General features: G+C 40.7%; 1 protein-coding gene and 2 long non-coding RNA genes across 15 annotated transcripts in view; 2 read left to right on the forward strand and 1 right to left on the reverse strand.

The window, feature by feature from the left end:
* LOC135308277 (uncharacterized) overlaps window positions 1-11,624 on the forward strand; it is a 28,114-nt gene extending 16,490 nt beyond the window's left edge. For all 4 annotated transcript variants that reach the window (XR_010368798.1, XR_010368795.1, XR_010368797.1 and 1 more), the window contains exons 5-8: window positions 825-970; window positions 3,496-3,607; window positions 8,336-8,402; window positions 10,407-11,624. This is a non-coding gene — a long non-coding RNA (uncharacterized LOC135308277). The remainder of the gene's footprint in view (window positions 1-824; window positions 971-3,495; window positions 3,608-8,335; window positions 8,403-10,406) is intronic.
* NR2C2 (nuclear receptor subfamily 2 group C member 2) overlaps window positions 1-14,210 on the reverse strand; it is a 37,340-nt gene extending 23,130 nt beyond the window's left edge. For 3 of the 10 annotated variants that reach the window (XM_064433210.1, XM_064433218.1, XM_064433217.1), the window contains exons 1-4: window positions 13,222-14,210; window positions 10,046-10,129; window positions 2,242-2,352; window positions 1,192-1,392 (exon numbers count right to left, since the gene is read on the reverse strand). In XM_064433210.1, coding sequence (XP_064289280.1) covers window positions 1,192-1,392; window positions 2,242-2,352; window positions 10,046-10,105 — 372 coding nt within the window. In that variant the 5' untranslated portion in view covers window positions 10,106-10,129; window positions 13,222-14,210. Of the gene's footprint in view, window positions 1-858; window positions 921-1,191; window positions 1,393-2,241; window positions 2,353-8,685; window positions 8,786-10,045; window positions 10,130-11,613; window positions 11,741-12,892; window positions 13,055-13,221 lie in introns of those variants that run through there. The other 7 variants (XM_064433213.1, XM_064433214.1, XM_064433211.1 and 4 more) reach the window with 7 other exon arrangements.
* LOC135308279 (uncharacterized) lies at window positions 12,437-14,398 on the forward strand. The gene is made up of 2 exons (XR_010368800.1): window positions 12,437-12,689; window positions 12,882-14,398. It is a non-coding gene; the product is annotated as an uncharacterized LOC135308279 (long non-coding RNA).
* Window positions 14,399-16,727: the final 2,329 nt, after the last annotated feature.

The following is a 16,727-nucleotide window of genomic DNA, read 5'->3' on the forward strand; positions in this document are numbered from 1 at the left end:
ATAGAACAAGATTGGTGTATCAGCTAAGAGGGGACTGAATTTATGAATAAATATGGCATGTGGAATGAAATTAAGTAGTATAAAATGCAATTTTATGAGAGTTCTTACTGATAATAGAGAGACTTTTGAAACAGTCACTTCAAAACAAATTGCAAATAATTGCTAGCTTTGTTTATTACAAATGTTTCCTCACTTGTGCAATCAATAGTATTTTTCCCTTCTTGCAAATAGTCTCAAGCAGCTGCTATATTTTAGCCAAAGACAGTTGGCTTTCAGATTTGTCCCCATCTACCTCTTCTCTAGCTATTAGGGATGTGTGGTTCAGAGGGGATAGCCTGGAGCTCAGATCTACCATAGAAAAAACTTTAGCTTCTAAAGGCCTTGGATTCCAAAACTTCTGTTCTGAACAATCCATTTAACCAAGAAAAAGTAAAAAACCCAATTTCTCTGTAATGTCAGATACTCTATTTAGCATGGAAAAATTAATTTTAGAATACTTTTAATAACATTTTAAAATATTCATGTAAAAGTTACTCTTCTTCCTGCAAAATATTCTCCATTGTAACAGTAACAAGAGAGACCAGGCACTTTCTCATGTGTTTTATTCTTTTTTTTAAGACTGCTAGGAAGAAATCTGAAGTTTCTTGAGAGGTGGTAGATTATTAGTTACATCATTGGCTTTGTAAAGCTTCTGTTCATGTAGATTATGCTCAAGACCCACAAAAAACATAACAGAGCTTTTTTGCAATGTCTGAATGTAAAGTGCTAATGTAAAGTGTCTGCAATACTGAATGTAAAGTACAAACTCATATAAATTTGCTCAGGTGCGTTGTATCTCTGTATATCAGTGAATCTTACACTGAGAAATCCTGGCACTTCTCACAAGCACTGTCTTAAGGATTTCCTTATGTCTTTGTAACCTGAATGAGAACACACAACGAGGGTCAATGAGTGCAATGGAATACATGAGGTAGGTGAAGACTGAAGGATTTATGATTGAACAATGAAGCTTAAAATTATTATGTCTGATCCATGTCATGAGAAAACTTCTGCAATTGGTCTTAAAGCAATTTAGACTTAATTTAGAAACAAAAAAACAAAAACCAAAAAAACCCAACAACAACAAAAAAACCACCCCAAAAAAACCCCCACCACTAAAATTCCATTATTTACCTAAATTATTGTATTTACCTGAATTCTGCCTGGCACAATGTTGTCTGTGGTGGTAAAGATAAGCTGCTTGGCATTAGATGTTTCAGGTGCTGCCAAGATCACCTTTCCTGCACCAGTTCCATCTGGACTAGCTAAAATGAACTGTTGCTTTGGAGACACAGCTGAATCCACTGCTGTCACTATTTGAATTTTCTGACCTGTTTGCTGATCTGTCACAATCTGTAAAATATTTAAGAAATTAGTCACCACAGTAAATATTATGTTTTAAAATCTTTCATTCCATCTCAGAATTATATCAGTGAAAAATTACGAAGAAGCTCTCTCAAACTTTTCTTTATAAATGGCACTAAGGAGATGTTCCCCAATTAACATCTACCAATGCATTTTCTACCTACGTATTTTATGTAAGATATTACTCCCTAAAGTTATCAACAAAAGATGGAATCAGGCAGCCTTATGGTTTCACATGCTGATTCTCAAGATTCTGTTATGATGGAAGGTTTCTATTTCTGATACAGTTGTCTGGTAGCATGATCTCTATTTTGCCTGGTAGAATAACTGTATCAACATGCACTAGTATTTCATTAAAATTTAGTAAGTCCTATATAATTTGCCATTGAATACATTCTGATACATTCGTGACATTTTTATTGTTTACCAGTAACAAAGTCCCACTGTGCATCATTCCCATAGGCAAACTTTGTGCTCAATAGATTAATCTCCTACTGGCTCCTAAATAAGTGGGAAGAGGAATGCACTTGGAGATGATCTCAGATTTCTGTTGACAATATCTCACCCTTTGTTATGGCCAGGGCTCAGGAGATCAGCTTGTGTAGGCAAGGTTTAATCTGTGTTAATACTCTTCACTGGCTAACCATTATTTACAGCCATCTAGTCAGCACCAATACTGAGGGAAAAAGAATTTTAGTTTTCACTAAAAAATTATCTGACCTCACAAGACTTAAAGGAAGTATTCCATAGTCTTTAGCATGCTTTTTTTTTTTACAAAAGCAGGAGGAGAAGAAAAAAAGAAAATATATAATAGTTGGTTAATTAATGGATTTTTACCTGAATGCGTTGTGGTGAAGCTACAGAGGAGTCTGTGGAAATTATCTGGATACGCTGGGAAGGGCTGGTCATCACTGGAGATTCAGATAGCGAAGTCTGAACAGTCGGCACCTGTAAATAACATACAGAATTTTAATTCAGTGTTAACGTATTGAACACTTTAAAAAATACCTATATTTATAAAAGATCAGGTAGCTCTATAGATTAGAAACTAAATTTACTGGAAAGGTTACAGTCATTTAACCAACTTGGATTGGCTTTCAATGAATTATCAGAATATTTTCTTTTTCTGGAAATTGAGTGAACCTGACAAAACCAAACCACAACTACCACCACCACTCTGCTCAAATGAATCACTGGATAGGTACAGTATGATCCTTTAGCTTCCTGAAATGCAGAAATACTTTTTTCAACTTTCAATTATACACGTATCTCAATTTTTCTTCTGTAAGCAAAATGTAAAGTAGTTCCCCTTTTAATAATTTCAAAGTACTTTTGAATGACAGAGATTAACTTTCATACTGCTTCTGAAAACTATTGTCTCCTGTCCTATTCCATACCTTTCCAGACTACCAAACTATAATGCAAATTTAGTTCTGAATACTTAGCCTGAAAAATACCCCTTGCAAAGCTGTTTTCAGAGCAAAAATGTTAAATAGGGAATTAAACATAGAGGATAACATTTAGATTGTATATTGGGAAGAATTTCTTCCCTGGGCGGGTGGTGAGGCCCTGGTACAGGGTGCCTAGAGAAGCTGTGGCTGCCCGCAAGTGTCCAAGACTGGACTGGACAGGGCTTGGAACACCCTGGGATAGTGGAAGTCCAACTGCCTGCCACAGGGACAATCTGAAGGTCTCATCCAACCCAAACCATTCTATGAACCTGTTATCTGCAGTAATGTGTCCAAAACCAGGATGGTCACAAGTTGTTTTTATCAAATCCTCTGCTAAACAATCTTGGAATTATATCAAAATTTTTACAGCTGGACAACAGGGCAGTTTCAATTTTAGCTTGCTTTGAAAAATCTTTGTCTAATATACAGAAAAGTTAATTTATGAAGTCAAGAAAAAACAGTTCAGATAGCAAGGAACATGGCCTACAGTCTCTTAGGGGAAGCAGAGGTATTAAAATACACAAGACTTAATGAAAACATACCATTTACTCCCCTATTGCCTGTACGATAAGTAGTTCCACATACTGTAAAAGTGTAATCTAAATTAAACATACAATCTCCAATTATCTTTAATACACAGGTCACAAAAGTTGCACACTAAATGAGGAAGACAGGAGAGATGTAGAAATAAGAGGCATCTTCTAATTATTGGATGATTCAAAGTTTTCAGCTGCAGAAAACAAGATACTTAGGTGAGAAAAAAGACTCCCAAAAATCTAGACTCTTAGCAGACACATTTAATGGATGATCTTCTTGCCTTCCATGCCAAATTATTAACAAAGCTCTGTGCTCTTCAAAAGATCTAAATTAGAACAAGAAGGTCTTTTAAAACTGTTTTACAGTTGTTCAGTTGTAGAGTCCTCAGCCTTTCATTGATGCATCTTCAAACCTTGTACCACAATGTACTGCAGGCATCTTGGAAAAAAAGGAATAGAACAATTCTTCTATATTGTTCAAGGAGAAAGACAGACAGGTAGACATAAGGTACCTGCATGGAAATTCTTTAAACATTTTGGAACTGAACAGCGACGTCATTTTCTGGGTGTGCAAAGCATGTTTAACCTGAATCCCATGTGGCACAATTTTGTCCCCCACCTGACTCCACCCTCCTGTCAGGGATTTGTAGAGATTGAAAAGGTCCCTCCTGATCCTTTTCTTCTCTGGGCCTAACAAACCCAGCTCCCTCAGCCACTCCTCAATGACTGACTCTTCAGACCCTTTTCCAGCTCCTTTGCTCTTTTCTGGAGACACCTCTGCCCCTCAATGTCTTTTTTGCACTGCAGAGCCCAGAACTGACTCCAAGATCTGAGGTGTGGCATCACCACTGGCCAGTAGTGAGCAACAGTCACTACCCTGGTCCTGCTGGCCATGCTGTTCTTGATCCAAGCCAGGATGCCATTGGCCTTCTTGTGTGACCTGGGCACAGGTCGACCACTGTTCAGCCACTGTCGACCAGCACCTGCAGGTCCTTTCCTACTGAGTGGCTTTCCAACCACCCTGCCCAAAGCCTGGAGTGCTGTGTAGGTTGTGGTGACCCAACCCATGGCCTTGCTGAACCTCACATTGTTGGCCTTGGCCTCAATCCCCTCATCCAGGTCATTCATAAAGATATTAAAGAGAACTGGACCCAAAACAACCCTGAGGAGCCCCACTAGTGACTGAATAGTGGATGTGGCACCATGCCCCAGTCCCAGTCACCAAGCCAGTTCTTAACCCCACAAACGTCCACCTGTCCAAGTCATGCGCCACAGCCTTTCTGGGACAGTGCTGGGAGACTGTATCAAAGGCTTTGCTGAAATACAGGTAGGCCATCCACAGCCTTTACTTCATCCATGAGGTGGGTCACCTCATGATAAAACAAGACCACGGTTGGTCAGGCAGGACCTGCCTTTCCTAAACCCACACTAGCTGGGCCTGATCCCCTGGCCCTGTGTGCCATGTGATCTCACTTGGGAAAATTAATTTAAAATTAGCAAAATTGAAAGGAAAATCCATCAGATTTCCTGTAGAGCATCTTTAGCTTTAAAAACTCATTCCACAACAAAACATTTTTATGAGGCTGCAGTGAAAGCTGAGAAACAGATGAAAACAGAAAATATTTTTAAGATTTTCCAAAGTTAAATTTGTTAAAGTTATGGTACACGAAGCTTTGAGAAAGTGACCATGTACTTGACAGATTTTACAACAATAAACTTATTAACAACAATAAACAACGAAATCCAGTGGACTTCCACTACAAAAGCTTCTGCAGCAAATGAATAACGTAGTTGTCTAAGTAGCATTAGTATTTTCTTCTAATTTCAATGACTCCATAGCACAGAAATATGCTCACTATTGAAATTAAGCACTTTACTTGACAGAAAACACAATCATCTATTGTACATCTCTCTAAAAATAGTATACATATGTAATTACCTAAGGGAGTGTATTTACAGTAGGGGTACACCATAAATGTTAGGTCAACTGACTGTGTTCTAGTGCAGAAGAAAGTATTACTACTATCTAGAATATACTTGCTTGGGCTCTCAAATCAGTACATACCACTAGCAATAATTTCATATGCTGAAGTTTATAGAAATTAATAATGATTTGCCTTAAGTGACATAGAAAATCTGCACAAAGCTCAAGAAATACAAAAATACACTTAAACACATATGCATCTACCTTTTTCATCATTAAACTAAAAACAAGTAGTTGGAAATTAGGTGCATTTTGAAGGCTGGCAAAATTAAATTTGGTTTCTTCTGTTTAAATTATTAATATTTTTCCCCTTTTAAAATATAAATATATATAATTGTATATTTACCTTATTTTTTCCTACTTTTTTCAGTTTCTAAATTGAAATCATATTAAACTTCCAGTAGATGGGTGTGTATATATAAAATATATACTTAGATATAAAATCAGTAGTTTGAAGCTAAGTTTCTCCAAACGTTTCATAATTTTATGTCACTAGAAATAAATAAGGTTTTTCATAGGCATATAGTCGTGTTTATACAGTAATTTACTGATTTGCCCATCATGTACATAGGCATCTATGTATGTTTGTGTGAGCATATGTACATATATAATACATATTTGTCCTGACTAACCAAATTTTCAATACTTTCTGTAGCTTATTTCCCCCTACCACACTGATTATAAAAGCAGTATTTGAGAAATAAATTGAAGGAATAATCCATTGGCCAATTGAGAGAAATTTTTAAAGCCTCTAATATTTTCTAACTTAAGTAGAAAAACATTTTCTCTATTTTCTCCAGTAAAAGCCACAGTAATTGTATTGCTTGAATACATTATGTGTAAACCAATTTCAGAGACAATAATTTTTATTCTCTTTCTTATATTACTTAAAGCATAATTAAGCAATCACAGACCAAATATTTTTAACTGCACCCATAAAACAACTGAAGAATTTCAATGAAAAATATGGTACCAACTTTTATACCTGCAACTCAAATCAAATCAGAAAGACCTATTTTTCCATAGATATTTTTCCTAATGAGTACCTTTAGCTATTAAATTAATAATAGGTTTTTACTAAAAATGTATATCCAAATATATTTCTTTCACAGATGTAAGACACATCTAAAAAAAGTTTCAGTTATTCTTCTTGGAATTAGCTTTCCTGACCTCTGCCAAGTGGTCCTTTGTAGGATGGCTGAGAAAAGTCGAATTCACCACTAGAAGAACTCTAGTTTAACTGCCCTAATAGGATGCCAGTGCAAGATCTTGCATAGCACATTAAAAGGCAACAATCACGGAAGAAACTGCAATTGCCACATCTGCATGCTAAAGAAAATCTCAGACCAGCTCTTATGGAACACCCCACACTTCTATTACACCAGCTATGCCACATCTGACAACACTCCTCAGTTCAAATGCTGCCAAACTGCCTAAACCAGACACGGTCTCCTTACTCCCATTTGCACTTTCTGTGAGATACCTCTCAGGCTCATGATATGTCTAGGTCTTTTACCATTAACAGGAACTTGAGAAAAGCCGTATTTGAACCAAAAAATTGTTTAAGAAGACTTTGCATCAAAACTCCACTTTGAAAAATCATCAGAAATGAGCAAGTGGCCAATGATAGCAATAAAATATTAAATGTAAAGGGTCTTATGTCACACTTCATTAATTCTTAAAACAAAGTAAAAACTTGTTCCATCAGAACAACAGTGTTTCCATTCTCCTTTTCCAGCACACTGTCTTCATCTGGACCAAAACCTGTGACAAAGATATCTAATATTTTTTGAGCTCCATGGGAAAACATATTTTCCAAAAGGCTCCAGACTTTGATTGTTTCCTATCAGGACACTGAGGGAACTGAAAGCAACTGAAAATTCTCCAGCAATGCAGCTGTCATAAACAAGATCCAGGAAGAACAGGGCTCAACAGTCACCTCATGTGACTCTCTGACAGGAAAAAGGATGCACTGGGAATAGTTTCTGGCTGCCAGAGAGCTGGCCAAGGACAGTTTTAGCAACTACTAAAAATTATTCCTGGTTACACCAGAGCTGCTGTGGGAAAGATGAAATAGCCCTTATTTCCACCACCAAACATTCCCTCCCCTTCCTCCCCGCTCCCGCCCATGACAGCTCTGTTTAAAATTTTTTTAAATTTTGCAGTAAAATCACAGGTAGTGCACAGGGAATGCACCTCCTGTGTGCACTTTAAAAACAAACACATTTTTCTTAAACAGCATTCAAGTCAGATCTAAGTTGCTGCCGGGACTGCACCTAGGCCACTTGCATATTGCACAGTGACAGCACTAAATATATACTTCAGAAAAGCAGCATTATTTATTTTTCCATTAAGGCTTACGTATTTTTGCTGCTTTTCAAAAGCTGCTGAGGATAAGGAGAAACTGCTGAAATTCCCTCCAAATCCCCTAGCTGCTCTCTGTTCTTCAGTTTCGTGAACTGTAAGTAATGGCAACTTCAAACACTAAAAACAGAATTCTCCTCCAATCTGTTCAGAAAGGCACAATTGGAAAAAAAATTAAACAAGCGACACTATATAAAGCAGAAGCAAGCAAAAGCAGTGAAACCATCTGAAACCATTAAAAGAACAATTTTTTTTTAAGTCCTAAAAATAGAATAAGTACAAAAATGCATGCAACACTGGAGCACACTCAGCACCTTCTGTGAAACATTCTGTTTCATGAAAAAACTGAAGAACTATTGCTCAAGAAAGAGAAACAATGTAGCCTACTTCCATGACTGCCTGATTTGGTGCTTGGCATAGCAGTTCTCAATAAACCCATGCACTACATATGTGGCAGTTATGTTGAAAAAGTGATGGCAATACAGGTAAAGCTGCTAATATTTGCATTAGGTTATCCAGTTGCAACTTGTCTCTCACAGTTCATAACCTGAAATTCAGTGCATTGTCAATGACCTTCTTCCATTTAATTTTTTTAGATAAAAAATATGACATTCCAAAAGTCTCTCAGTGCCAAGTTTGAGTCTACATTTTCTCTAAGATATGGTGAGTACAAATATAGAATTTTAGGATATTTAAAGAAAACTAGTTATGTATTTACCTGTATAAAAACTATATGACAGAAGACACAAATAGCAGGCAGCCAGCCATTCATAATGAAATTATTCAATATTAACATGGTCATAGTATTACTGAATTCCTAACAAGATAATGCTGCTTACAACTGGTTTTCCATGAACAAAGTTTTCATGGTGTTACACAGTGGACAGGCATATCATTTAAGCAGCAGCTGAATGCTATAAAGAGATGAAGCCCTCTATTTACCCACCGGCCAGGAAGAAATCACAGAGCTTCATACACTCTTGAGATGGAGCGATCTCTCCAGTGGCAAGATACAACCATCACACTATGTTACCACGGTGCATTTCCTGCACGAGGAATTACAAACGTCACATATTTTATGTGCTTTAGATGTTATTACAGCACCCAACCTCTACCAAAATACCATAACGTTTGTCAGTATTTCCATTACAGGTTTCTCTTACCAAATATATTTGTAATTGTTTTTTAAAAATGCAGCTTGCCAAATTTATACCTGGTACAGAAAACTACAGTGAAAAATCTCTTGTTGGTTTTCACTGTGAAACTTACGAAGTTTTTTGAAACTATTCCATAGATGTTAATTCCAGGACACTCACTAGGCCATTTTCCATGCTAAAAAGAATGAAATTTCTTTTTTAAAAATGTACTTCTAAGTAGGAAATCTCAAATCCACTTCTAAAAAGAGAACTAAACTTACATTTTCTTATATAGGACTTCTTCTTGAACTAAAAATATTTATAATATACAGGTGTAATCTTAGCCCAATAGGTGAAAGAAAACTCCACACTAATGTCTGAAAAGTGGCCTTATCTACAGAGGTCTCTCAGCCCATTTGCCCTTTATTATTTATTAAATCCCTTAATTATGTAACCATATGAAAAATCACAGTAAACTTCAAGGATACTAAACCAAATAATTTTAATCAGACAAAAGATCCAGCTTATTTTTTGACTGAAGTTTGCATAGCGAAGGAGATAAATAATTTTCTATGGCCATGAACACTTGCAGTTTATGAGTTGATTTAAACTTTTTAGCTGTTGAACATCCAAGCTTCGGTGAATATGCATCAAGACATCACTTAATATAATTTTAAGTAGGTTTTGCACTTTTTTCTTTTAAGCGTAGGCACAAAATATAAAAACTGATTTAAGTTAACCACCTTGCTGTAAATTCAGTACAGCGCATAAGTAAAACAGGTAACTTCAAACACGGTGGTGGATCTAGATTACAATTCCAATTAGGTGCAGAAGCTTTCCATGTCCCAAATGGTCAATCTAATGATCAAATGACAAGATATTTTGTTGTATTAAGTTTTTAAACAATTCGTAATACAGCCAAGTTTCTCTAGAACTCATGTTGAACTTTCTACTTGCATTCTTAATATGGGGACCACCAGAACAAAGTAGGGTGAACAAAACATGTCCCAGTTGCACTGGTTTCCTGCTTGTCCCCAAGTGTAAAGCAGTACTTTTCTTTAAAGATCTTCTGCTCCATTTATGCTTAATTGTAAACAGCAGGGACACCCTAATAAGATTTTAACTTCAAAATCTCATATACCAACTGTTGTGATATCATCTGGCACTCACCTCAGCCACCTGCTGAGTCTCCACTACCTGCTGAGCCGGCACCTCCATATTGGTTGCCATGGTGAGACAAGACCATTAGAGAACCTGTTCGGAAAGATGCCAGCAACTTCCATCAGGCACAAAAGTTTGGGTTTTTTCTTAGTATTAAAGAAAGCTCTGCTACAAATTTTTTGAAAATTTACAATTCTGCTTGAAATATCTGGCAAATAAGAGAAGGTGCCATTGACGTGTGTGTGTGTGCACACATACATACACACACATATATACATATATGGGACATGCATACTGGAACCATGCTGATCAAACTGCTGAGGTACAGTTATTATTTTACTTTATTAAGCCTCTAATATACTCTTTCCAGTCTATTATTCAAGCTGTACAGAAGAGATGTTAATTTCATAAATGAGAAAGGTCTACTTTCAAAGTCAAGTATTAATGCAGCTTGTGGAATTCATTGATCTCAAAGGCACTTTCCTCAGCTCAGGTAGGAGAAACCCTGCCATTAAACTGCTTCCACACTACATGCTAAACCAGGGAGCAGCAAGCTAAGAATGCAGTTTGGCATAAATTTTCATTGAGTCGTTCTGTCAAACCACCATGTTCATCCATATTCTTAAGAATAACCTTACCCTATAAGGGAAATAAACAGTTACATCTAAAATGTACCTTCCATTATTTAAACTAATTTTTTTTATTATAATGTGATACTATTATCACAATGAGAAGAAAATACTGCAGAATCATTTCATCCTATTCCAAGTAACTCCAACCTTAGGGGTTAAAAAAAATACAAAGAAATCAAAGACGAAGAAACGATAAAAAACACTTCCAATGTATTTTTCATTATCATTATTAGGGGTGTATTTCTTCCAAGGTAAATTTAATTAAGATTTCCAATTAATGCATTCATTTTTTAATTGTGACTTGCTAATTATAGGGCTAGTCTTTAGATTCTGATTTGTTGTTGTAGGTAATAAAAAAAGCATTCCTGAATGCTGGCTTGTTCAATGTTTCACTGGAAACCTCTGCTTAAAATTGCAAAGCCATTTGCAATTAATTAATTTAATATAAAATTTAAAAATACAGCAAACAATAGCAACACAGGTAACAGAAAAATGTATGCATGTCTCTATGACCCATTCAAATGTAACTTCTACAAAGCTAACATTGTTAAATATGTCAAAATTCATTAAATTAAATGGATTCACTTATATTGTGACATATGTGAAAGTAATTTCTTATATGTCAAGTAAAGATTATTTGTAACAATGCATAATCAAACTTGAGACGTCCCCATGGAAATTGTATTTATGCTAGGTTCTCCTGCAGTTTGTCATTATTTTATTGAAGTATTGCACTTGATTATGACTATGAACCATTTCCACCAAATTCAGCTTATGGATGGTTTCTCAGTTGTTCAATGATTCCTTTTCAGTGTTTCCCCCTTTTTTTTTTTAATATTCAGAAGAAGCACAAGAAGCATAATCATATGCTCATAATATGCTGTTTTCTCAGTGCTTCATGATGACAGAAGCCCTTCCAATTAGATATCTTGTTCATAACAGTACCTTTCTGAAACACAAAACACAAGTGTTTGCTGTAGAATGAGTCCGAGAGATTTGTCGTTGTTGGTGTTATCACCAAGGCTTTTTGTACTTTTGACCTTCACAAAAGAACCTTAAGCTGAGGCTATCTCATCAAACCCAGCTGAAGCACAGAGACCATATACAGCCACGCCAAGCTTCTTAATGGTGTCAACTCCCAGAAGGCAAAATCAGCTTCCTAGCAAAAGCCCTGAGCAACAGTTTGTAAGGCAACACAACAAAACCCGCCAAACCAACACAAGAAGTGAAATTTAAAAACCAGGAAGAGCCACCTGGAGCACCAGGAAATTATTTTGAGCATAACAGGGTGGCAGCCAGCTCGGTATACGCTGTCCAAAACACAGTGTAGAATCACTAATCTTTCCCTAAGCTGCAGTGAAACCTCAGAGACAAGTCACAAATTCCACCTGAGAGGTTCTAAAGGTATGGCGCTACTGACAAGACATGGCAAAAGGCCGAATTCAAACGTATTGAAATTTGTTCGTCTTAATGAGACGAAGTTCTTTGCGCTGTGAGCTCGACTCGGCTGCACCGAGAGGGCCCCCGCAGGCTGCCACGGGCGGGACGGGCGGGCCCGGCCCCGCCGGCAGTCCCGGCCCCGCCGGCCCGGCGCAGCAGCCCGCCCACCCCGGACAGCGCCGCCCGAGCGGGAGCGCCCCCATTGGCCGCGCCGCGCGCGCCGCCCGCCCTCATTGGCTGCGCCACGCCCCGTCCGCTGCTGAGGGGCCTCCGACGGCTCCCCGCCGCGCGCCGCCGAGCCACGCCCCCGGCCCGCCCCCAGGCCCGACCTCGCGACAGGCGCAGCGCTCCCCCGCAGATCGCCCATTGGCCGAGGCACCCGCTTGTAATGGTGGCGGTACCGCCCCTCCGGCAGAGGGAGAGCCCCCCGGGGAGTCACTGAGCACAAGATGGCGGCGCTGGCCGCCCGCCAGAGCTCAGGCGGGGCTGCTGCCGCCGCCATTAGGCCCCTTCCCCTCCCCTCCGGTACAGCCTTGTGTCCGCCTAGAGGAGGCCCGGGCATGGCAGTGAGGAAGCGGCCGGTAAGATGGCGGCGGTTTCAGCCCCGTATGCAAAGTACCCGCCGCCCCCTCCCCTCCGCCCTCCCGGTGGCAAAGGTAAAAGGGTCGGGTTCAAGCCGCCGCCTCCGCCCGCTCAGACTCCATCTTCTGTCTCTGTGTGTGTCCCGCGCTCGTCATCGCCGCGAACATCGCCCTACACCCCTTGGACAGCAGACTTTGCTCACCGCGACCGGACCAGCTCCGACCTCAGCCGGCCCACGCTGCAACCAGCGGCTCCGGCACGGGACTGCCCCGCCGATCGACCCAGTACGCCACAATGGTCGTTTCCTCTGCAGGAGCTGTAGACCAGGCCAGACCACGGCCGGTGCTCGCTTACTAGACAAATACCGGAGCCGTGCAATCCCCCTCCCCTAAACCCACCGTCACCCCACCCCTCCCCTCGCGGGGGTGTCCAGAGTAGGGCCCGCTGCCGCCTCCCCGCGCCCCCTCCCTCGTCCGGACCCCCACGAGACAAACCCACCAGGCCGCTTCAATTTTAAAAAATGTTTTTTACCTCAGGAATGGGCGCCAAAGGTGCAGTGGCGGTGACCCGACCGGGCCCGGGCAGGCCGGTGCCCAGCAGCGGCCCTCCCTCCCCCCGCGGGGGCTGCAAGGGGCTGTGGGGCCCGCGGAGGGGAGGGGGCCGGGGCTGTGTTGGGGCCGGGGGTGTTTTGTTGTGTGTGCCGTGCCCTGTGACAGGTCAGAGTTCGTGACCCCACCGCCGCCGCCCGGTAGCGCGTCCCCGCTTCCTCTTCCAGCGCCAGCCCGGCCGCGGCCCCTCCATCCCCCGCGGGGCGGGGCCGGCGGCGGGGAGGGGCTACCGGGCTACCTGGGCCTGCGAGCCCGCCGGGCCGCGCCGCTCGGCCGGGCCTCTGCGCGGCCGGGGGAAGCGCGTTCACCGCCCTGGTGCCTCTCGCTCGGGAGGCTCCTCGGGAGCCGGAAGGCCGAGGTAGCGGGTTGGCGGTGGCTGTCCAGAGCGCTGATGGTATTGATGTTCCAGGTGTATCTTGGTGCTCGCTGGCGATGCAGTAAAAAGTGGGCTCACAGTTGAGCAAGCTCACAAACGCTGCCGGCAGAGTGTCGAGTTTTTATTTAATTTTGTGAAGTCAATGTCATTGATTAGGGCTCTTACGGCAAAGCTGGTTGTGAGGTATGTTGTGCCTTGAAACACACAATAATAGGCATGAAACAGGTTTGGGTGTAGCTGAGGTGGTTTAAGAGTTTACCACCTTTCAGTGCTTGTCTTCTCACAGGCTATCAGATGTTCACCACCTGTCATAACTAGCTATTTCTTAACCTACTCATATTAAAATGTTCTTAATGCTTCTAGTAAGTTTCCCTTGAGTCTAATTTTTACAGAAGCTAATTTAAGGAGCAGTTAGATGAATAAGGTAACACCTGAAAGAAAACATATGGAAGAGGTAGCAGTTGAATGCAACAATCACAGAAACAAGAGGTTGCTGTTGACTGAATAGTTACGCAGTCAGTATGCTGATATTTTTTTGTTGGATTTTTCTTCAGAAGGTTGTTCGTAGTTTTTGTTTAGAACTGGCTCCTTGGGGTGAGGGTATGATTAATATACCCAGACCTATGAATAACAGCCTTACTTTCACAGAACAGAAATTAATAAAGCATGTGATGTGTAGATGTGTTTGCAATACACAAATAAAGGAAAATGTTTCAAAAATGTCTTGGGTGTTTACTCCTGTAATGTTAAATATATGAAGAAATTTCAAATTCTCAAAATATGGACATGTGCATAGCTTTAGAAGCAGATATTTCTTGTAACTTCATAAAATATACTATAAAAATGTGACCGAATGAAAGGAAAAATGGAAAATGGTAAAGCTGAATATGAATGGCTGCTTGCCCCCCTCAGTGTTTCCTGATGGGTGAATTGAGGAAAGGTTTAGAAGGCAGGAGGGTTTGTCTCTTCCATCTTCCTCGTTTCTGCCTCTAGGGGAAAGCATTACAGCAGTTTTGCTCTGAGCTCTGGTGGAGAGCAATCATAACTGCTGTACAGTTCCACCATACACGCTAAGGTTGAGGAAAGCTGCATTAACATTGTGGCAAATTTCACTGTGGTTTTTGCAACAATTTCAATGAAGTGTAGTACAGCATATGCCCTTATTTAATAAGCAAGACTGTATTAGATAATGCTGAAATTTGCTAAATTTATATGCAAATTTATATTTATATATAAAGGAGTGTTAGTAAAAGCTGCTTTTTTGGCCTTAGCTATGACTGTAGAGAAATTAACAGAAAATGCCACAGGTGAAAAACCTCAAAGAGAACTGAGATTACAAGTCAAGGTTAATAACTAGACTGGCAGCAAAGAAAATAGTTCTATCTATCTACCACACTGTGGTGAGCTGACTGTACATTGCAGCCACATGATAATCCAGTCACTCACTTTCCCCTCCTCTTCTATAGCAAGATGGGGAGAAAATGACATGAAAAAGCTCATAAGTCAAGATAAAGACCGAGCCATTACTTAACAATTACTGTCGTGAGCAAAGCAGACTTGGGGGAAATGTATCTGACTGCCAGTTGAAATGGATGTGGATGGTGAGAAAGCAGTGGCTAGAGAAGGTGGTATTTTAATTTTTGGTTTTCTGCCAAGTGTGATTTCACTCCGTCTCCGATCCGGCACCCATCAGCTCCTGCCTGCCCTTCTGCTGCTCACGGAGGGCTCCTGTCCTCATCCCGCCGGTCCTGGAGGGCTGCTCTCCTCAGGCAGCACGGGCTGGCCCGAGGAGACTTCTCCGGCTGCAGGTCCTGCCCGGAAAGAGTGAACTGCTCCCAGCCTTAGCTGAGAAAGGATTTTAGTGGTGGTCAGTTGCAAACGCACCTGTTGGTAATAGGACTTTAGTGGTGGTCAGTTGCAAACGCACCTGCTGGTAATGGATTTTAGTGGTGGTCAGTTGCAAACGCACCTGTTGGTAATAGGACTTTAGTGGTGGTCAGTTGCAAACGCACCTGTTGGTAATAGGACTTTAGTGGTGGTCAGTTGCAAACGCACCTGTTGGTAATAGGACTTTAGTGGTGGTCAGTTGCAAACGCACCTGTTGGTAATAGGATTTTAATGGTGGACAGTTGCAAACGCACCTGTTGGTAATAGGATTTTAATGGTGGACAGTTGCAAACGCACCTGCTGGTAATAGGATTTTAGTGGTGGTCAGTTGTAAACGCACCTGCTGGTAATAGGACTTTAGTGGTGGTCAGTTGCAAACGCACCTGCTGGTAATAGGATTTTAGTGGTGGTCAGTTGCAAACGCACCTGCTGGTAATAGGATTTTAATGGTGGTCAGTTGCAAACACATCTGTTGGTAATAGGATTTTAGTGGTGGACAGTTGCAAACGCACCTGCTGGTAGTAGGATTTTAGTGGTGGTCAGTTGCAAACGCACCTGCTGATAGCAAGTAGGTTTTAGCTCCTCCCATTAAGTAGGATAGTTTCCTCAGAAGAAAAAATGTGCTAGAAAGCTGCCATGTAAAAAGAGAAGGGAAGAAACCCCGTGGAAATTATTCCCTGCCCAGGACAACAGACTAAATTCCCTACAGGACTGAGGTAAGATGTGCATACTTTTGGGGAGGGAAGGAGGCACTAGGTGTGGAAGGAGAGGACCTCTGCAGTGAACATGTGGGCTGCGAGAGGTCAAAGCTCTCTCTCCAGCTATGATGGTGGCAGAAAAAGTACATAATGGACTAAGAGGGATCAAAACTCGGCACATGCCAAGTAGTATAAAATGCAAATGGGGTTTGAAGTTGTTAATGTGTTTTGAGTGTTTGTTATAGACAGTACTGTACAGCTCAGTTGTTTGGGGTTTTTATTAAGTTCTCATTTCAGTTGCCTAAAATTTTATGGGAACTTTCAAGGCAAATTGTCAGAGCAGAGTCAACAATTACAAATGACTGACAAGGTTTTAACAGAATTGTTTGGTCTTGTTAATGCTACATTCAATTTAAATCTCTCTTTTAAGTGTTAGAAATTATTTTTAAAGTATGAGTCCTCATGCCT

Source organism: Passer domesticus, chromosome 9, assembly GCF_036417665.1.
Source record: "Passer domesticus isolate bPasDom1 chromosome 9, bPasDom1.hap1, whole genome shotgun sequence".
NCBI lineage: Eukaryota > Metazoa > Chordata > Aves > Passeriformes > Passeridae > Passer > Passer domesticus.